Genomic DNA, 21,014 nt, shown 5'->3' on the forward strand with positions numbered 1-21,014 from the left:
TCTGCCGTATTTATTTGTCTCACCGCATGAATGACGGACGTCTCTTCCACAAGCGATTCCTCCGTATCGAGCTGGACCTACATCAGAAGCAACCGCCTCACTCCGCGCTCCTTCGCTTCCCGGCTTGTATAATGTGTGTGTCGTATGCGTACGGCTAATCGGGCCTTCGACGCAGGAAAAAGACACTTGGAAGGGCTGGAAATGGAGATATGTGTCGATGGGCTTCGACCCGCTGAAAAATATCCCTCGAGAAAAGGCAGTGCTATAGTCCATTCTTGCTGTTGGGAAGTTGTATAGAACGTTCCAAATCATCTACTGAACGACTTTACGCGCTATCTTATCTTCTTGAGGCCTCATACTGAGAAAACCCCTTTCGATTGTGAGACAAGCGACGTTGATCATGACTTTTGGGCAGAAACACCGTCTGACGCTAAAATTAAGTGGGGTAATGAGCAAAAGACTTACTCTCCAATGCTTCAAGAGGCTTATTCATAGCTTGACTGCAATCCCGGTTGGATTCACATAGATAATGTTCAAAATGTGGACAAATTTCTGGCTTTTTGTCTCATCAGAAAGATTCCATATCAGCTGTCCACTAACAAGAGCACGAATGTTAGGCCTCATTTACAGAGAGCCCTGCAAAGCTTCAAATCTAGTTGTGCATCTCATAACTGAAGATCAGATCCTTCCGGGGGTTGTCCCACTCATGCTCCGAACCGTTGGTTCCAGATTCAGGTGCTCCATACCATGCACTCCATCGTTGACTGTCTCTGACCTGAATCACTGTAATGCTGCCGACCCTGACTTGAACAATGTGAATGCCTCTTAAGTGATTGCACTCTCAGAACATCAGTAAAACCGCTGAGCTCAGAGCCTACTATTTTTTCCATCGTAGACAAAACTCGCGAGCCCCAGTGTAGGTCCCGAGCCGGGGTATGCGCTGGGTATGATTTAAACGAAACATCAAACTGCAGCATTTTCCTATTGGGACAGAGTATTCGGTAACGGCTGCAATCCGCATAACTCAGGATTGAGCCTCAAAAGCTGGGGCGCAGGTGAGCTTTGAAGGGTGTTTAAGGCACTCGTCGCGTTGTGCCATGCGACCCAAAGGTTGGAGGTCTGGTAATCGCTCCAAGATCTGATTAGATTTCTACCTCCTCGCACAAGAAACATCTCCTAGCACCACATTGCTGACATGAACTATATGATTCCCTGCTCATTGGACCATAATCACATCTGCACTAGGATCAAGTTAGCGTGTATGAAATTGAAATGTTATAAAAGTCGAGTACTAACGCAATACCACACGAAAGGCTCAATGATATAGTAGGCCCGAGACTTGTGATCCAGTGCTATATCACCAAGATCATCTCCAGTTATTGGGTAGTCTGCGATATGAGATTAAGCTCAGCTTGCTTGTCTGATTTTGCTACTGTCAGAGTAATTCGGTTCGACGCCAGACCTACCTATTGATGAGGCACTCCACGTGAAAACGTCAACGGGCTTCTCAATTGTCCTGGTCTGCTCAGAAAGACAGCTTCGGGTGTGCACAGGGGCAGTGGTATCCTGCTCCCAGCCCAATAAGGTGATATCGAGGCCACGATCTACGTTAAATCGAACGCACTTGCTGCATTTGGCCGCATCAGTGAGCCGGAGTGTGGACGACGGTAGGTAGGGTGCCATTTGTATCTCAAAAAACCAATGAGTGCTGACAGATAAATGAAAGATGGTTCACATCCAAGTCGCATAAAAGAGGGGCATCGAGGCTATGCCAGTTTTGTAATGTCATCATATCAAAAGAAGTTTAGTGCCGAACAAACTTTTTATGGCTGATTATAGATGTGAAATGTAATGTAAGATGAAAGAAAGTGGTAACAAAGAGCGTTGATGCCTCAGGTTGAGAACCCCACTTAACCTTCAAAGGCACCCCCCTGACCTGTGTTCACACACCGTTTCTGGACCAAACTTGCTGCCTCAGGCACTAATCCACTCTAAAATCATATTAACAAAACTATAGCCTTTCTTAGGAAGCGAGTGTTCCCGCGACATAGGTAATCTGACGATCAAGTGTCCTGGGATGCTTAGGGTACTCAGAACTATGGCCTTTCTCAAGTAATAAGAGTTCCCACGACAGAGGTGATCTGACGATCAAGCCTATCGTAGGGTGCTTAGTGTACTTGGAAAACTATGGCCTTTCTCTAGAAACAAGCGTTCCCGCGATGTAGATGATCTGACGATCAAGTGTGTCGTGGGATGCTTAGTGTACCCGGAAAACTATGGCCTTTCTCAAGAAACAAGCGTTCTCGCGACCTAGGTGATCTGACGATCAAGTGTGTCGTGGGATGCTTAGTGTACCCGGAAAACTATGGCCTTTCTCTAGGAACAAGTGTTCCCGTGATGTAGATGATCTGACGATCAGGTGTGTCGTGGGATGCTTACTTTCCGTTTCACCCAGAGCGCTACCCTATATCAGCGCACCTGCACTGCTTTAGGCTCCAACAATGCCGCCTCTCATGATGCCCAAGGTTCTACCTGAATTCAAGGCTGGAGACAGGAAAATAAAGGAAAGATGTCATTTGCTAATATAGTACGTTTAGGAGCCTTCTCGATGACACAATAAGTGGACCAGCTATCTTTATTAAATACTATAATAGAAAAGCATGCAAAGACAAAAATATAGATATAGAAATTATATCTGGACTATAACGCATGTATTGAAATATTGATTATTCCATAATAAAACTCGTCTTCCTCAGTCTTTGCCAGGTGCTGGACCGTAATCAAATTTTGGAGTTGGGTAATGGCGACCCTAGCAAGTTAGCATTTTCTACAAAACCGAATTTCCACAACATACCAGTTGGGAATTGAGAAATGCCCAAAATCCCGAGTCATCCAAGGATAAAACATGTACCTGACCCGTTTCTCGGAGGCGAATACCCACGTATACATCCGCATCACACATCTGACTATATTCGTATGCCTTCTTCATTAGGTTCGTCCGGCGGCGACATTGTTTCTGGTGTATCAACTTCCTCTTCGATGATTGATCAGAGGTTTTAGCAGCCATTGAGAGCGATTTCTCTGTTCGGTTTCTGGACGGTTTATAAATGCGACTGAGAGTGGTTATAAGGTATAGGCTTGTTGATAGGAAGTAGCAAATTATTTTTCAAATACTGCAAATGCGTAAAAGGGAATTTTTTAACTTTTGTATGAGCAAGAGGCCACGATTTCCTTGGGCAAACCATGGCCACATGCTATTTGCGTTCGGCGCTTAACTAAGGGTCCGACCAGGATAAGGAGGATATCAAAATATATACCTGCAATTCTAGCTGCATTGCTATTCTCACCTGTAGCTCACCTTCGGATCAATATTTGGGATAAGCTAGAATGTCTATCGTAAGTCATGATCTTCCGAAAAAGAATTTTCTGCTTATCCTTTTATTCAAGGCCAACGTGACTTGACGTTAGCGAATCGCCGACGGAACAGCGCTTAGGTTAAATCTGGCGTAACATCGAACAGCGCTAAGGTTAAATCCGTGGTAACACCGAAGAGAAATAATATTATAGAGAATAAATATTATACCTGCTTTAAATTTATTGCGTAGTTATTTTAGAGCACACCTAAAATTTCCCCGTGGCAAATATTTAAGTTCTTTAATTTTCCCATCCCCGTAAAGTTTTCCTTTTCACAATATTCCCGATTTTTAATATTCATACACCCGTAAACTTCCCTCCTACCCAATTCTCCCAATTTTTAATATCCCCGCATCTTTAATTTTCTCTATTCCATAACTAATCCCATGGCTCGGGTAAACTAACAGGTGCTAAGCAGACTCCCCTTTCGAGCTGTAGCGCACTTCTTGATTTCCGTTCTATAGATGACGTCATGGTGAAACTCCAAATAGGGCCAGCAGGACTAAGAGGCCCAGGGAGAGGAGAACTTAATCGAATTGTTTTAGTTTGGTCGATCGTACTCTCCCGCTGGCCCTCTCAGTCCCGCTGGACCAAACCGAAACAATTCGATTAAGTTCAGTGGGCCCCTTAGTCCTGCGGGACTAGGAGGTCTAGCGGGACTGAGAGGGCCAGCAGGACTGGGAGGGCCAGCAAGACTAGGAGGGCTAGGACCAAACCGAAACAATTCGATTAAGTTCAGTGGGCCCCTTAGTCCTGCGGGACTAGGAGGTCTAGCGGGACTGAGAGGGCCAGCAGGACTGGGAGGGCCAGCAAGACTAGGAGGGCTAGCAGGACTAAAAGGGATAGCGGGACTAGGAGGTCTAGCGGGACTGAGAGGGCCAGCAGGACTAAGAGGGCCAGCAGGATTAAGAGGGCCAGCGGGACTAGGAGGTCTAGCGGGATTGAGAGGGCTAGCGGGACTGAGAGGGCCAGCGGGATTAAGAGGGCCAGCAGGACTAAGAGGGCCAGCGGGACTGAGAGGGCCAGCAAGATTAAGAGAGCCAGCGGGACTAGAAGAGTTAGCTGGCCCTCTCAGTCCTGCTAGCCCTCCCAGTCCTGCTAGCCCTCTCAATCCCGCTGGCTCTCTTAGTCCCGCTGGCCCTCTTAGTCCCGCTAGACCTCCTAGTCCCGCTGTCCCTCTTAGTCCTGCTGGCCCTCTCTAGTCCTGCTGGCCCTCCCAGTCCTGCTGGCCCTCCCAGTCCTGCTGGCCCTCCCAGTCCTGCTGGCCCTCCCAGTCCTGCTGGCCCTCCCAGTCCTGCTGGCCTTTATAGCCCAGCTGGTTATCTAGGCATTCGTTTTCCATTTGAAAGTCATCTATGGCCAGCGGGACTAAGAGGGCCAGCGGACTAAGAGGGCCAGCGGACTGGGAGGGCCAGCAGGACTGTGGAAAATACAGCTTACATAACTTAGGTTTACGAGCCACTTGGGCCCATACTGTTAACTGGGTCCAACGGGTAAAAAGCACTATCAACTCCATACGCAGATCCTCAAAGGCAATGTCCTGAATAAGCAGGCTAGCTTACACTTGACACTACAGTGGTCTCAAATCGTCAGCCAGTGAGCCGCCCTAGTTCCAGCCCCTCAACAGAATCCGCTCTTGTGAGCTACGAGGGCCTTCACGTAATTTAGTTAATAGCTAATTTGTAATTAATAATAACCTTCCGAACGCCTCCGGGGAAAAACTCCCTGGGGGCAAAACTCCCTGGGGAAACATCGCATGTGACCGTCGTCTTGTTGGACGTGCTCGTGAGCGAATCGCCAAGTGGGGCCAAGGAACTGTCAACGCGCAAAGCGCAAATCTTAGAGGATTTATCTCATGAGAACAAAGGTCGAGAATTAATTCCAATAGCTTGATTGGAAGGCTCTCAAAGTGATTGAAACACGCCATGTCTTTCTAGCGTCGGTTTCTCTGTCTGTTCCAAAACAGAGGAAATTATTCCACGAGGCCAGCGGTTTGGCGCTTTTAAACTCGGTCATAGTTCCTGAGTTCATCCGCTGGGGCCAAAAGTGCTACCATTCCAACCTAGGCTAGCTGCTGTGGAGTCTAGTGACGTTTCAGGATCGGTCGCTGTTTCGATCACCCTCACTGCCGTTTCGGACCAGTGGTTTGCTTTTCTACCCACTGGCCCCAACCCACGATGTCTCTAAAGTGGGCGCTTGGCCTTATGCCCTACCATCACACTGGAGCTCTTGTCGGGTTGCTTGGCGCTGGATGATCTGCTTCTCCACATCGGAGTCTTTGGTCAGCAGCCGGACCTGATAGACATAATCATTCATCTGCCCAATCCGGTGGATCCGTCCAAACGCCTGATCCTCGGTGGATTTGAGGAGGCTTGGCTCAAGAAGCACAGCGTGGAAGGCGCGGACGCAGGTAAAGCCCAGTCCAAGTATGCGGGTTGTGCTGACCAGAATACCAGGGCTGGTCTCCCACTCGAGCTGACCGCAAGCAGCCTCCACGGAACGCTCCACCCCAGTGTTCATCTCATTGAACGCGTCGACGTATCGCTGATTTCTCTGAAGCTGGCCGGATAGGAGAAGGGCAGGGTGCTGATCCGGAAACTCTGCGGTGAGGCCCTGGAACTTGTCAGTCAGTCCATTGCCACTCTTGCCTCCACTAGCGGGGGGTAAACCTACTAAGTATGTAATGATGGCCGCGACAGGAATCTCCGACATAACTAATATCTTAGCGCGCTGGCCATTACAGTCTAGTTCTAGGCTTCTGACCAGAGAGCAGAGCTGCTTGAACTTGGCGGACCCTTCGAGGATCGCCTGCAGGTGCTGCTGGAAGGGGGAGCTGCGAAACTCCCCATTATTGCGGGGCCAGGGCTGTCGTTTGATATCAGTCAGGGTCAGCGGGAGGTGCTCCTGCTGTGACACCTGTGCCAGCGCAGGGAATGTTGTGAAAAGGCGGAGTCGGTGGAGGATATTGACAGACTTGCCAACAGCGCGAGTCTGTGTTTGCGCATACTCTCTCTCGAGCTTCGTCCGAGCACTACGAAGGGCGCAACGCGTAACTCGGTCTAGAGCGCAGATTATGTCCTCTCTCTTGGCTGTAGGAAGAGTCAAAAGCTTTTCACCAAACCACTGGGAATCGACGGTACGTCGGATAAAGCCAAGGGCCTGGAGCCGTCGCCGGAACTCCGCCACGACCACAGCGGTGCGCTGCCGATCACGTGCGGAATTGAACTGTCGGCCCAGTTCCTCAAAGTCTTCCCGCGAGCAATCCGCGAGCTCTGGTGTCCTTTTCCACGCCTGGCCCCAAAGGCAGTCGACATATTGGGCGAGATCGGCGGGCGAGATCTCGAAGGGGGTGCCGGACAGGAACCAAAGCCGAGTCCCTCCCCGAAGGCCCTTTAAGATCTCACAGGTCTTAGCCTCATTCTTCTCCTGGTGGCACTCATCCCGGAAAGCACGACCCCAGAGGGCACCACACACCGATCTTGTTGCCTTCTCCCCAGACGCATCCTCTACCGTGGCTTCGCACTCTAGGGCGTTAGCGACATGCCTGCCATAGGACTGGGGGGTGGTGAGGACCACCAGGCGATCCTTGCCTCCATTCCCTTTCCATAGCTGAGGACACTCGCCAGAGACACGCCGATCCTTCGTGCTATTCCACTCTTGGATAACCTGCTGGTCCATTTGGCGGAGCTGACGGCTCCCTTTCCCCAACAACGCCTGCCACGCAAATGCCCTGGCCAGCTCCCCAGAGCGCGCAAAGCGGAGACTAGGGCAGTCCGGCTGGTTCTGCGCACAGGCCTCCCACTGCTGGACATCTGGTTGTTGTAATGACCTGCTATCCCGGTGGCCAACCAGAAGGGTCATCCGCAGGCGAGGGTGCTTGGTGTCTACCGCTTTATTCCATTCATTCCCCCAGTTCCGAAGAAGTTGTGCGGGCACAAGAATTAGCGTCGGCCAGGCGAGCGGCTTCATTGTGATTGAGGGGCCCATCCCGACGCATGGACAGCAGATAGGGAACAGGTGGGCGCTCGGGCAGTGGGCCGGATTACTGGAAAGATTCCCTTCCGGTAGATGACGAGGGTGGCTGCCGGTACGATCCTTGCGGTACTGAGTAACCTCGTCATGCGCAAGAGTGAGCCAGCGAGAAAGGGCGCAGACAGCGAATACGGTAATAGTCTACACCACGATTAGCAGGCCATAGAAGAACGCCCCACGTTGTAGCCTACCTTCCCTAAACCCATTTCATCTGCCAGGAACCCACCATGGCGCCTCTTTTCTGAATGGAGCATGTAGAACGCAGCGAATGCCTGGTGTGGCTTCAGAGGGACCCGGAGTCCGTCGATATCGATCTGGTGGCTGGGCATCTGGCCCTCCGTTCCCTGGAGCTTAAAGAAGCGCTGACACATCCACCATAACTCACGGTCGTTGAGCCGGTCGAGCTGGAAATTCGCGGTTGCTTCGCCAAGACTAGCCGCAAAACTTCTAGTCAATTGGTGGTGGGGGGAGAGGGGGTGGAGGTGAGGTTATCATTCCCACTAGATGTCTTGCGTACCGTGTATCACTGGCCTGTCCAGCCTGTGTGAGTAACGTCTGCACGAAGTCCGGCACAATGTCCCCATCTGTGCTCTCGCTGGCGTCGGTGGTGCTGTCAATAATGATAGGCGCGTCATAGGTGTGACCAGCCACGTCTCGGTTCGGTACTCGATCTGGACAGTCTCGCCTTGCCTGACGGCGGGGACCACCTTCCAAGGGATCCATAGTGAGCGAAGTGGTGTTAGGTGTACCTCTGTAGCTTTAGTGGAATCAGCGGTAGATAGTGATTGGTGGGGGTAGGAGGGAGGCTGTCTAACTGAGATTCGAGTAGAGACGTTGTGATTAAGAAAGATTATATCGAGGACAGGGAGAGAGAGCTAAAGTCTCATACGAAGCCTTGAGCAATTCCTCAACAAATCCATCTTCCACTAGCAAAAATCAATTTCCTAAGATCTCCCTTCTTCACTATCGGCCCTAAGGCCCACTCTGTCTTTTTTCTTAGATCGATTATCGGTGGACAGTTCAGTCGATCACCAAGAGAGGCTCCAGCAGCTCCAGTCTACCATTCCCCCTTACTCGATACAGTGCATGATCTATCAGGATCACTGGGTACGGGAGCGGGAGGTCCAATTGTCGTGGGCCATCGAGGTCAATATCCTCAATCAGCGGATCTTGCGGGGATAGGCGGGCGAGAAAGTCCCAGAGACCCAGACGAAGGGGAGAATCTCGGGCGGAGCATTGACGGCCAAGACCTAGCCATTCACAGTTCCCACAGCACCCGCCAAAAAAACCAGAGATCCGTACACACTCCTGGAATGGAAATGGGCCATCGACCCGAGCCGCGCATGCGTGGCACATTGGCTGCGAGCGTCGGCCACGGGACTGGGCAAGTAACGCATTGATATGAGACAGCTGCCCGGAGGTGATCTGGGCCGCCTGGATGGCCTGGGGGGCAATGGCCACAGGGTAACCAGGGAGGACCAACAGGTCCTGGTGGGCTTGTGTTGTACAGAATGGCCGGAGGATGAAGTGGAACTGGAGGGGCAAGGGCTCATTCCGCTCATTGGCCAGACGAACAATGTGTATGATGATCTGCTGGCTGGTTGTGGTGTCTTGGATGGCTGACTGGCGGGGGGAGGAGGAGGAGGCATCATTATCAGACAGTGAGTGCGGAGGGACAGACGGCACGGATGCGTCATAAGATGCAGACAGATGGCGGAGGCGAGGTTGGTTGAGGCTAGAGGTAGGGCTCGAGGCAGACATCTTGGATCTATAAACAATGAGGTTAGTGAGCATTAAGATGATGAATATGAATCATACATGAGGATTGTAGGACAGTGCGGACAGGACAGAAGAGAGATATAGAAGGAGAGTTTAAAAAGAGAAGAGAAGTTCTTTTATAGCCATGGAAAATCCAAATAAGTTTCCGGAAATTTCCGCATGGTAGTTAGACAGTGCCTAGATTCATCTCTTACCTGTTTTGGAAAGGGGCAGACAGTGCCTGATATCATAAAACTTTCAGCGGTGGAAGCCTGACTGTGAATAGTTGCATGATTACCTAAAAACGAAATGCTTGGACAATGCCTGATTGAAACTAGGGCTGTGGCCTGTTATATCTAGACAGGGCCTTAATTTGTAATCCACACCTAGCTCTAGGGCCTACTTCTATTTTCTACTGCCGTGACCATTTTATAAATTTGCTTCTCACGCTCGCTCTTTGTGTAAAAGATTCACATTTCCAATGTATTCGGTGAGCGGTACAAATATATATATATATGTTTGTAGTACAGTGGCCAATTATATCTTCTCTACCCCTTTCCCTACATTTCGGAGAAGCCCTTCAGCGCACTCCGATTTTGTGCCGGCATTATGACCACCGAGTCAGATGTGGGGTTGGTGAAAACTAACACATCGTTATTGCCAAACCTCCCTCGTCAGATCCCTCAGCTGCGTCGCCACCGCCAAAGCCCCCTTTTTACTCCTCCGTTTGTGTCGCCGCTACCAAGAACTCCCTCTTCGCTACTACCAAAACTCCCTCCTCGCCACTGCCAAAACTCCCTTCTTTGCTCCCTCAGCTGCGTCGCCGCTGTCAAGTACTCTCTTCCCGCCGCTGCCAAACCCTCCATCATCTACGCCATCGCTGCATCGTCCTACCAAGCCTCTCTGATCATTGCCCTATCATCACTACTGCTTCATCGTCACTACTGCTTCATCGTCACTACTGCTTCATCGGGCTATCCACAACCAAGGAGGTGCCATAGTCAGTTTCATTGACCTGTTGAAACCGACTACGCCGGTATTCAAAGCGTCTGACTTGGTACCACTGACGGACACGGCTACACATGGCTAGGAGGATCCTGTGAGTGCGAGGTCTGGGGCCGAATCCCGAAGGATGCAATAATTTGCACCTTTGCGATTACCGAACTGGAGGCAACTACTCGAAGTCGGAAAATCAGAGAGTTCCTCCAGTTGGGACTTATCAGGTTCCACAAAAGGTGCAACCGGGTTTTGTATAGAGCACTCGCAGACAACCTTGGCTTGAACGAAGACAGGATTTGGCGAAGCTTTTGAATATGCCTCAGACATATCCTGATGGGGTCATGACCATTTGGTAGGCTCAGCTGGCAACGCTGAAACCGAGCTCCGATTCATAGGAGTACGTCCCCGGAAAAAACATGGGGACTTCATTTGGTCATCGAGGCGATTCCTGAGATCACCAAGTTGAGCGCCGCCTGGATTGTCCGCGACATAAGAGGCGCCAAGGAACGAATCTTGGTGTTAGCCCTCAGGTGACAAGTCCGCAGATCAACAGTCATATTCAGCCTAGAGAAATTCGTCCACACATCGGCATCACACAAGTACGTCGGTACGCAGTCTAAGTGGTCCGTAGGGTGGCGAGATTGCGGACAGCATGTCTACACGAAGTGTATTCTTCACTCAAATCAAATACACCACAGTCGCATGACCGAGGGATTGGAAAAGAGGCGTCGCTACAAGGAGGACTTGGTAGAAAGGCCCTACTATACTATTTTAGAGCTATGTCCTAGGAAAGAAAACGGGAACACAGATAGAAGTGACACTTTCTATGTGGTGATATAGTGAGGATGAAGCAGTAGTGATGATATAGCAATATTATCAATACTGCTTCATCCGTGCTATTATTACCACATGTTCTTGTTACCACTACTTCCTTGCCTCTGGTCTATTACCCTGGATAGACAGCATCTTAATACTTGATTCTTGTATTATATTTTCAATCGTTCATGACCATCTAGCTTCCTCCAGAAGTCTGACGATCGTTGATCTACCCGGCTTAATATCGGTTTCCGACAATGAGCGCGATATGCAGCTTGTCAGTGTAAAAAGCACTATCGTACGCAGACTCAAAGGTAATATCCTGAATAAGAAGGCTTGCTTACAGTACACTCAACGTCGCACCATGACCGCATTTTCAACCAAAGTGACTAGTCGCTCCGAAGGCACCACAGTGGTCTCAAATTGTCAATCAGTGAGCTGCTCTAGTTCCAGACCCTCGACACAATCCGCCAGTTTCACGAACATGGATTTGAAGGAGGCATCGGAGCAATTATGCAGGTCGTGGGGTTCATAGATCGAAAAACGCAAGGTGTTATACCATCTTGGCGATGTGAATTTCATGACCGTCCGCACAAGATGATTATAATTCAAATTTGGAAAAGGTGCCTTGGGCTTCGGCAGGAGCAGGTTGTTTGACTGCATCTGTAGAGTAAGACCCCCATACATGATTGAGCGACACTCGAAACAGCAACCTCTAGAGCCGCGTAAAAAGGCATCTCGTGTGTCATAAAGAAGGACAATCAAATCATTGATAGCCTTTTCTCTGCATTCGTTCATTGAACCTGCAATTCTATTAGTTTTCAAGCACCTGGGAAAGTTCGTCTACCCTCACCTATGACATTGTCTGGTACCGGAAGTCCCAACATATCAATCCAGTCATCGCTCTGTGACATGGCGATGGAAGTTGTGGATTTGAATTCGGAAGGGAGTTGAAAAAACCAGGCGATCCATAGCCATAAAATCAAATCCCGAGAAGCCGTTGTAGGAATATCCTCTTCTGTGTTCGTGATCCACATATCTTTTAGGAAGTGCAAAGCCTCCTTGCAGTCATAGTAGTCTGCTATAACAGCAACTTTGGCAAGCATCTCAAGGCTCAACTTTTTGGGTATATGATAGAATTGACCATGAATAGCCTTTAGTAGAATCATGAGCGCTTCAATATCCCAGCTTTCCGCAGTGACCTCAACTGAGCCTTTCTGAAAGTAAGTTATACTTTCTTTCCAGCCACCAGCCAGTATTCTTTTAAAAACCGGGGAGGAAAACATCAAATGTTTCGCAGACACCTGAATACGAAAGCAGCTGCAGACCTCTAATTCAGCAAAGTTCCCTTCGGTAGCAGCCTTTTTATAAGCGGGCTTATCAGCAGGGTATTCTGCAGCAACAGATGCCTCGGGAGCGGGCTCTTCAGCAGCTTCTTCAGTAGTAGGCTCTTCTTCGACAGGGTATTCTGTGGCAGCAGATTCTGCAGGAATGGGCTCTTCATTTGGCAAAGTGGACTCAAGAGCCGTCAGAATTGTGCGAGACTTTCTTTTCTTTTCCTTCCTTTTCTTCCTCTTTTCCTTGGGACTCAGCTCTGGCTCTTCGACGGAAGATTCCGGCGCCCCGGTTACCCCGCGAGGACTTTCGGTATTGCCAAAAAACCACCCAACGGTGTTGGAGTCCCTAGTAGATAGACTTCCCGCCAGCTGTGCAAACGGACTGTTTGCATTGCGCAATATTATGATCACTTCACCGTCTGGATCTATAGTATAAGTCGGAAGGCTCATACTGATTCGATGACTCGTTCAAAGCTGATGTATTCGCTTTATATGGTGACGGAGAATGGACTAAGATGGTGTAGTTGAGCACCTTAAGCCGCTGGTGGTGATATTGGGGCAGGTGGGCAGATCGTGGCCCAACTCACCCTTCGGGTATCCGTGCATTGACTCCTTTTGGGCAGAACTACTAATCGATTCCATGAGTTTCCATTAAGTTAGAATTTCTCGAAGTCGACCTGATCTAGCATCATACTGTCTATTCACGGACGTCCTTCGCTTCAGTAGCCGCTCCGCAGAGCTATCGCTCACTATTTAGGCTCGCCGGTCAGTGGTTAAACCATCTTAAGGCTCTCTCTATCTAGCTTTTCGCTTGTGAGTTGGTCGCATCGTGATCGTACCAACTCACTCGTGTCATGGATAAATTATAGCTTGCTCGACATAACAGATGGCTGTCAAAGTAGGTAAGACTAATATGGGGCTTATAATTGAGCCTTGATCCATGCTAGGCCAGCACTTCCCACAGCCATTGCAGCACCTCCTAACTGTGCAGCTCCGTTAATAATGACCAAGCCATTTCCTCCTGCACCAGCACTCTGTCCTATAGCCATCGCGCTCCCCGCTACAATATTTCCAATCCAACTATGGGCGGTTGCGGCCGCAGACCCTGCATCTCGGAAACAAATGGTCATTCAAGCTTCATAGCATAGGGGATAGTTAGCAATTTGTTGAGTTTTCTACTACATTGCACATACCTGCTTGTATACCGCTCATCGTGAAGCCCATACTCGAGAGTACTAGGGCTGTTGCAAGGCCGGGAGCCGCCATAATAGTCGCTCCAGTGGTGCCGACAACTGCGTAAGCAGCGAGAATTGGGTTTTGAGCACTCCAAGTTGCTGCCTACCGGATTTTGATATCGAGCATTAGAGCCTTTTTCATATCTAGAAGGTGTGTACCAACCTGAGCTGTCAAGTTCGCGGACTTTTCAAGGGCAGGTTTGCTGTAAGCTACGACAATCTTACCGCCCTCCCACCCCACTTGCATGATTCTCGTACCCACCGCCATCACATCCTCGGCAGAGAGAGTTCGAAAAGACATGGATAAAATGATCTAATTGTTGGTAAATCAGCTGAGAAATGACTTTTTGGTTCCCAATAACCGGTAAAACGAAGAATTGTGGGAAAACCTAAGAGTTTGGTGTCTCGAAAGGCAGGCTTTGCATCCACACGCAGGTGTTGGATGTCACGTGATCTAAATAGAACTGGGTTATTACTATGTAATGACGTGATTGATTGTCCAAACGCCTCGCCATAGCTAGTGACGAAGGGAAGAATATTTCTGACACTCTGTAAAATTATTTGGCGTAACAATTATTCTACCGGCTATCATAGCGTTGAAGAGTATTTCGATGCCTTCATAGAGCGAACAAGCCAAAGTCCGCTCCACAGCACCATCTATAGCCGGCTGACACGTCACAGATGCCTGTAAGACCAACTCATACTTATATTTCCCCGCTTCTCGCCTTTTAATATTCACATAAATCAATGCCTATTGCGTACACAATCTTGCTTCCTGCTTTATGCACTCCTGCCTGATGTCCGCTTCATTGACGTTACCCGACATCAACATCCCATATATAAAAAAACTGGTTTCTAGAGTGGGCTCGATGACCAAAGTATACCCAGATTTTCCGGCATTATCTATTCCCTCAGGTGAAAATAGGTCGGGCTTGAAGCAATATAATTCTTTCATAAATATGAGTGACTTCAAAAGGTAAGTCTCTACCGTGGATAGTACTGTACTCGACTGGGGACTGATATGTCAAGTATCATTCGATCGCCCGTTTTTCACTTCCTCGTAGGAAACGGAAAGGCCCGTCTCACAGTCCACACAGAAGTCACACGCAACCTGTCTTTTCCACTCTTCAACCTTATCAACAATGGTTTGATGAAAGAGTCCACCGAAGGACACGCCGTGTTGGAGGATGTGGAGGAGGATACGTTCCTCGGTTTCTGCGAATTCGCCTATCTTGGGGCATACAAGACCCCGCAGCGCAGTGAAAAGACATATGACACGAACCAGAAACTCTACCGAAAGAGAGAGCGAGCTGGCCGAGGAACATAATCTACAACCCGAGCCTGATCCCGAGCCTGATCCCGAGCCTGAGCCTGATGATGTGCTAGCACAAGCATGGGATCCAATAGACGGACCTGCGCTAAATGGACGTGTCTGTATGAATAATCAGGACATATATACGACCAGGAAAGATTGGATCAGCTTCCGAAGAAAGCTTGCCTACGGTATTCCGCTTCCAGAAGAGAAGAAGCCGGCGAAGCACGTAACTTACGTTCAGTATCCGTACGATGGACTGTGGGAGCAGTTCAGAGAGCTGTGTTTTACTGGTATGGAGGCCTCGCAATCTACGATCCCTGACCTTGTGTTCTATGGGAAGCTTTACGTTTTCGCAACCCGTTATCTCGTCGACTCGTTGCGGACTCAGTGCCTTAAGTCACTACACCGTGACCTCTGCGAATTTTCACTGAATAAGCGAAATATCAATCATGTACTTGATCTAATTGAGTACGCGTATCAGGAGTCCGGGAGAGGAGAGCCTGAAGGAGAGAGCACTCTAAGGAATTTGGTGATATATTACGCTGCTTGTGAAGCTTGGACTCTGGCTGAGGATCCTCGTCTTCGCGATCTCTTGAATTGATTTTCTGAAATGGGTTCTGATATGGTTACGAAACTTGTGGGCTCTGGGTGAGGTTTTTTCTTACGTGGTTTTTTCCCTTGCCCTTTCGCGAATGTGGGACCCTACATATGTCATTCATTTCTTATACTTTACTTGCTTTGCAGTCTTTAATATTTATATTATGCTTATTTTCCATGGACTTGAATGTTCACCCTGTGTATTCGCCTAGCCCAGTAAACCCCTAAGCCACGAAATATACTGTGTAGGCGAACGGCAGCAAATCAATATTTTGATCTACCTACCACAAAAGTCCATGCTTCGTCTATGTGCCACATTGTTACACTTCGTGGACATGTGCCGCTGCTGAAATTAGGTTGGATATGATGTAGAAAAACTTGATGTGAGCGGTAATTCTGCCCGAAGAGCAAATATTCTTTTAAAAACATTATAGATAGGATTAGCAAGAATGAGTAGATCAAAGACAAAAGCTATCAACTTCCAATAGAAAAGACATGCATCACACACACAGCTTTTCAAGGCCTAGCTAGTAAAGGTTGAAAGGCAATATAAGCTTGGTATTCATGGCATAGGCAGGCCAAGAGCGGGTAGAGGTAAGTAGGATATGATTCTATGCACACCTTGTATATGGTTCAGTAGAGCCGATTTTGATTCTAATTGCTTTCCATAAATCATACACTCATATTGCATACTATTTGGGAATGGCTTGATATGTTTGTTCACGAAGTGTCGGCTGAGGGACCTAGAGTTCTTAAACTTCTGTAGTCGTTCACTTTCTAGCAATATTTGATTCCTAAGGTAGATAAAGCAAATCGTCGGTCTTTCTTTTAGAGACTTAACACAAACTAAAGTAATAGCTTGAGAAAAAATATTGTCCTTTGCATCTAAAGCAGTCAGCCTCTGTCTTTTAGGCACAGTATCAGCTGGTAATATATCAATAATATTAACAGAACGTTTTTATATTGTATAGGGCCATAAAGGTGAACCCTCTTCTATATTATAAATAGCTATCACTATATTAATTATAGCAATTCTTCGCTTATACTCTTTCTCAATTATTGCACTAGGTATAGTTAAAACAGTGTCAATAAGCGTTATATATTGTGGTGTTATATAGCTAGTACTTTCTAGTACAACCTTAACTTCTTCATCGACTATCTTCTTAGATAGCTGCTATTCACTGTTAATCACTGGCTGTTTATTCTTATAATGTTCTAGGTTCTTATAAATCAGAAGGTATTATTGTCGACCCTTTTTATTATATAATTGCTTCACTGAGAGCTTAAACTTCTCCTTAATATATTCGTATTTCGTTTAAAGCTTCTTTATACCCTTCTCCTAAGCCTTCTACTATTTATAGATCGTTTAGAAGTGAGGACTATTTCATAGTAGACCATCACTAAACCTCTAATTCAATACTTCCTGGGCCTCTTTATAAGTACGCTTTTTATTGTCTTAGGTCCGCTTCCTAGCCTACTTTTTGTTTTCCAGAGTATATACGCTAGGAATATCATTAATATAGCTCAAATTATCTAGCTGCTAGGGTCTACAAGGATCAATAGACCAACTTATTAAGCTAGTAAATTGTATAAGCTCCTTCTAAGCAGATATTCCCTATACAATTGCCTAGGTATTAATATAAATATCTACACTGTAATACCAAATAAATATATCTATACTAGTATATTGCAACATCACATTCTGTAATTCATTTAATATATCCACTGATTAGAAAAACAGTTAGCTAATATATCTATTAATTCAAAGGTCACTTATAATTATTGTTAAACGCTTTTGCTGCACTATATTAGAGGTAATATAGTCTCGCGACTTCTATAAACCCTATGATTAAACCAGCTTATTTCATTTGATAGTATAGCTAACTATCTGTGAGCTTCTGGTCTAATATGATATAAAATCCATTGGGCTCTTATAATACTTAACAAAAGATATAATTATCAAGAATCTCGTTTTTTAACTTTAGTTCCTACTAGCCTAGTCTATCTAAGACTTAAAGACTATATAGTTTTTTAGGACCATCTAAAACAAGGCCATCCTAAGATATATTCTTGAATATATAGATCCAAAATAGTATACCCAATAGAAATATATAAGGGCTAAGGGCTAAGGTGGGATCAAAAATAATTTTTAGGATAGGGAATGTGTTCCTATTCAAAGATAATCAGTAGAGGAGCTTTAGGCCAGACTTCAAAAACTTCCTAGGCAATATTGAAAGGTAAAGGGAGTATAAGGCGTAGAGAAAGGAAGAGCGGGTTTCTTATGACTCTTTTTTACCGAGGAATATTTTTATAAATTTAGGTCTTAGATAGATAAACAATCAAGGGCGTCTTCTATTTAGATCCCAAATCAATATTAGTATTAGATCCCAAAAGTATAGTTCCAATAGTGCCCTAGGCTAGCTACCAATAATAGCTGCTAACTGGTAGAAGAAAAAAAGCTATATCCAGTACTAACCACACAGAAATATTATCTCTATTGTGGATAGGATCACTTATATAAACTCAGCTATATCTTCGATATATATAGTCGCTTTTAGTCGGGGTTAAAGAGAAAGTTTTTCTTCCTTCGCCACTATCACGAGCACCTATAGATGGTTAGTCCAGTTTAGATTATCGCAGTTTTTAAATATAGAAGAGATCTTATATTACAGATTTTCACCTAGATATCTTTACTCAGTTTATATCTAACCTCGGCCTTATATATCAGATACCACTATTTCTATAATAAATCAAAGGAGGATTTATACTTTAATCCTAGATTACAACAGCCATTTTTCCCACATCACTGCCTACAGCACCATAAGAAAAAAGCCTTAAGAAAGCACACAGTTATTTCTGTATCAAAGAGTTAAGATAAATATTTAACTAAATCATACTTTACGCCTTTACAGAATCTAAAACAATCAGTCTAGATAGCATAAACAAAAGACTTGAGCTATATCTTACCTATCCCAGAGATCTTACACCTTATCCAATCTCTCTTACATATTTAGACTATAGCATTTCTACCAGAGTTGAGATATATCCAGAGACTTAGCTTCCTAGAAGAAGTACTTAGGTAAAAGTTATTCCTCTTCATTATCAGAGGCCAGTTTATCCTCAGAATCCTCAGAATCGGACTTAAATTCGTTACTAAAATTGGAGTCGCTAGGTATAGCGGAGAAGTCAGTATCAGAAGTATTATTCAAGAATATTATAGGCAAGCCTAAGCTAGCGTCGCTCTTATCATCAGACAGAACAGAACGTAGACAATATATAGCCATTAAGCACTACAGAGACAAAAAAAGTACAAAAGAACAAAGATAAGTCGAAGATAGGTAGTATAGACCATACTAATTATCTTTACACCAAAGTAACCAGACCTTAGGCCAACTTGAGACTAGTAAGAAGACTGCTGCAGAGAGAAAACAGATCAATCGGGGGGCATAGCAGTCAATACTTATAGAAAACCAGAGAAGCACAGCTTTAAAACAGGGGAGCCATTTTTGGCTCCCTCACTCCACCAGGAGGGGGTAATAACAAGTAAGGGAACCTACGGCGGCTACTGCACAAACGGACATAGGCTAAAATAATAGACCCAGGCACCAGGCACAGCCAACGCGAGGCACTAGTGGCAGTAAATCAGATTAGCTGTGGGCTTTAATACACATAACACCAAGACCGCCTACAGTGAGCGAGCGGCCGAAAATGGCGTCAAAAGCAGCCATTTCTGGCCTCCCATTCACCATCTCAACCTTATATGTAGTATTAATTAATATTTTTATAATATATATCTAATTATCTTAGATAATTTATATAAGATAAATAAAGATTTTATTGTTTTTTCTAATTAAATAGATTAGATCTAATTTATATAAATTAATATTAATAAAATCTAGAGAAAAGACTTCTTTTCAGCCTAAGCTTTTTTTAAATCTTTTAAATCTAATAATTTAGTTATAGTATTAGATTTTAAGATAAATACTTCTACTATAAAAATTATATATTAAAGATAATTAGTAAATAAATATTTAATTTCTTTATAGATAAAATATTTATTTATTTATATTAATTATTAATATTTCTTTATAAAAAGGTAAAATAATTTATATAATAGTATTAGCTCTTTTTATACTAAAAAAAAGATATTAATCTTAGTTAAAATTAATTTTATTATTTTAATAAAAACCTCTTAGATTTAAATAATATTTTTAAAGCTATTTAAGATTATTTAGATATTATATATTTAAAAATAAAATAAATTAAATTTTTTAAAATTTATAGTAAGATTAATCTTAATTATAGTAGTTATAATTTAGAGCTAAGATATTAATTAGTTTTAGAGTTTAGTCTTTTAGTTAATAAAGGCTATTTAGGCTTTATTAGCTAAATATAAAAAGGTTAAAATAAAAGATTAGTACTTTTTATTTATTTTTATATAGAGTCTAAAAAACTCTATTTTAGTGTTCTTTACCTAGTTAAGATCTTTAAAGATAGTTATAAAATAATTAAAGACCTCTTCTATATTATTATAAGTTATTATAGCCTTATCCTATATTTAAGTAAAGATATATTTCTTAACTAATTTAATAATATATAAAATTATATAAATAATATATAATTCTATAGTATTATAGTAGTTAATATTAACTTTAAATTTATTATATATTTTAATTTATTAGTATTTAAAAGGGGATTTAACTTTATTATTTAGAAGTAGTAAATTTAAGATTTTAGTTAATTTAGGTTTTTTAGCTTTTATAATTAGTATACTAAAAGATTTATTATTTAGTCTAAATTAGTAGATTTATTAAAAAATCTAATATTTAATAGTTAACTATAGTACTATTTATAAAGTAGTAATCTATTCTTAATTAACTATATTTTAATTATAAAAGGCTATATCTTAATTATAAAAGATAGTATCTCTCTCCTTTTATACTATATTATATTATTCTATTACACTATAATATATTTTTTATTAAATATCTTAATACTAATAAAGCTACTTTTAGATTTTTTTAATATTTTAGTATAGAAAACTTAGTTAAATTTAATTTATATTAAAGTATATTTCGGTTATTTATTATCCTATAAAAAAAGGATTAAATTATATTATAAAAATTTATTTAAGTTTAATTCTTTATAGGCTAAATATACTATAGTTTAAATAGGGTTTATCTATATATAAATAGAGCTTAGTAAAATTTAGGATTAATATAGATTAAAATATAAAATATATTTTAGCACTAAATATAAAGATAAATAATATACTATAAAAGACCTAAGTTTTTAAAGAAGTATTAAATCTATATTATAATAAAAAAAAAAAAGCTTTAATCTTATATAATATAGATAAACCTATAAAAAATAGAGAAGAAAACCTAAGATATAAGGTCTAAAAATAGATAGATTAAAGCTAAAGAGGAGAAAGAAAGAGAGTTTAAATAGTACTAAAGGTCTACCTTTATAAGCTAAACTCTTAACTAATTAGATCTCCCTAAGGTAAGC

The 21,014-nt window shown here is 44.0% G+C and overlaps 8 protein-coding genes across 8 annotated transcripts; 1 reads left to right on the forward strand and 7 right to left on the reverse strand.

Moving 5' to 3' along the window:
* Positions 1-1,216: 1,216 nt before the first annotated feature.
* On the reverse strand, positions 1,217-1,683 carry N7459_005043 (calcium-independent phospholipase A2-gamma; the record flags this gene model as incomplete). Its single annotated transcript, XM_056944227.1, has 3 exons — positions 1,217-1,241; positions 1,304-1,388; positions 1,467-1,683. The coding sequence occupies 3 exons, from the start codon at positions 1,681-1,683 to the stop codon at positions 1,217-1,219; spliced, it is 327 nt and encodes a 108-aa protein (XP_056801110.1).
* A 2,929-nt stretch (positions 1,684-4,612) lies between these two features.
* N7459_005044 (uncharacterized protein) lies at positions 4,613-8,169 on the reverse strand (the record flags this gene model as incomplete). Its single annotated transcript, XM_056944228.1, has 6 exons — positions 4,613-4,834; positions 4,977-4,984; positions 5,628-6,027; positions 6,088-7,587; positions 7,638-7,878; positions 7,964-8,169. 6 exons carry the CDS (start codon positions 8,167-8,169, stop codon positions 4,613-4,615), a joined length of 2,577 nt encoding a protein of 858 aa, XP_056801111.1.
* Positions 8,170-8,466: 297 nt separating this feature from the next.
* N7459_005045 (DUF3716 domain-containing protein) lies at positions 8,467-9,207 on the reverse strand (the record flags this gene model as incomplete). The annotated part of the gene is made up of 1 exon (XM_056944229.1): positions 8,467-9,207. The coding sequence occupies one exon, from the start codon at positions 9,205-9,207 to the stop codon at positions 8,467-8,469; it is 741 nt and encodes a 246-aa protein (XP_056801112.1).
* Positions 9,208-11,445: 2,238 nt separating this feature from the next.
* N7459_005046 (uncharacterized protein) lies at positions 11,446-12,806 on the reverse strand (the record flags this gene model as incomplete). The annotated part of the gene is made up of 2 exons (XM_056944230.1): positions 11,446-11,822; positions 11,873-12,806. 2 exons carry the CDS (start codon positions 12,804-12,806, stop codon positions 11,446-11,448), a joined length of 1,311 nt encoding a protein of 436 aa, XP_056801113.1.
* A 470-nt stretch (positions 12,807-13,276) lies between these two features.
* N7459_005047 (uncharacterized protein) lies at positions 13,277-13,580 on the reverse strand (the record flags this gene model as incomplete). The annotated part of the gene is made up of 2 exons (XM_056944231.1): positions 13,277-13,461; positions 13,550-13,580. The coding sequence occupies 2 exons, from the start codon at positions 13,578-13,580 to the stop codon at positions 13,277-13,279; spliced, it is 216 nt and encodes a 71-aa protein (XP_056801114.1).
* Positions 13,581-14,550: 970 nt separating this feature from the next.
* On the forward strand, positions 14,551-14,918 carry N7459_005048 (uncharacterized protein; the record flags this gene model as incomplete). Its single annotated transcript, XM_056944232.1, has 2 exons — positions 14,551-14,567; positions 14,621-14,918. The coding sequence occupies 2 exons, from the start codon at positions 14,551-14,553 to the stop codon at positions 14,916-14,918; spliced, it is 315 nt and encodes a 104-aa protein (XP_056801115.1).
* Positions 14,919-16,065: 1,147 nt separating this feature from the next.
* On the reverse strand, positions 16,066-16,480 carry N7459_005049 (uncharacterized protein; the record flags this gene model as incomplete). The annotated part of the gene is made up of 2 exons (XM_056944233.1): positions 16,066-16,408; positions 16,458-16,480. 2 exons carry the CDS (start codon positions 16,478-16,480, stop codon positions 16,066-16,068), a joined length of 366 nt encoding a protein of 121 aa, XP_056801116.1.
* Positions 16,481-18,989: 2,509 nt separating this feature from the next.
* On the reverse strand, positions 18,990-19,252 carry N7459_005050 (uncharacterized protein; the record flags this gene model as incomplete). The annotated part of the gene is made up of 2 exons (XM_056944234.1): positions 18,990-19,131; positions 19,173-19,252. 2 exons carry the CDS (start codon positions 19,250-19,252, stop codon positions 18,990-18,992), a joined length of 222 nt encoding a protein of 73 aa, XP_056801117.1.
* Between the last annotated feature and the right edge of the window lie 1,762 nt (positions 19,253-21,014).

This window comes from Penicillium hispanicum (genome assembly GCF_028827665.1).
Source record: "Penicillium hispanicum strain IBT 35686 chromosome Unknown utg000004l_segment0_segment0, whole genome shotgun sequence".
NCBI lineage: Eukaryota > Fungi > Ascomycota > Eurotiomycetes > Eurotiales > Aspergillaceae > Penicillium > Penicillium hispanicum.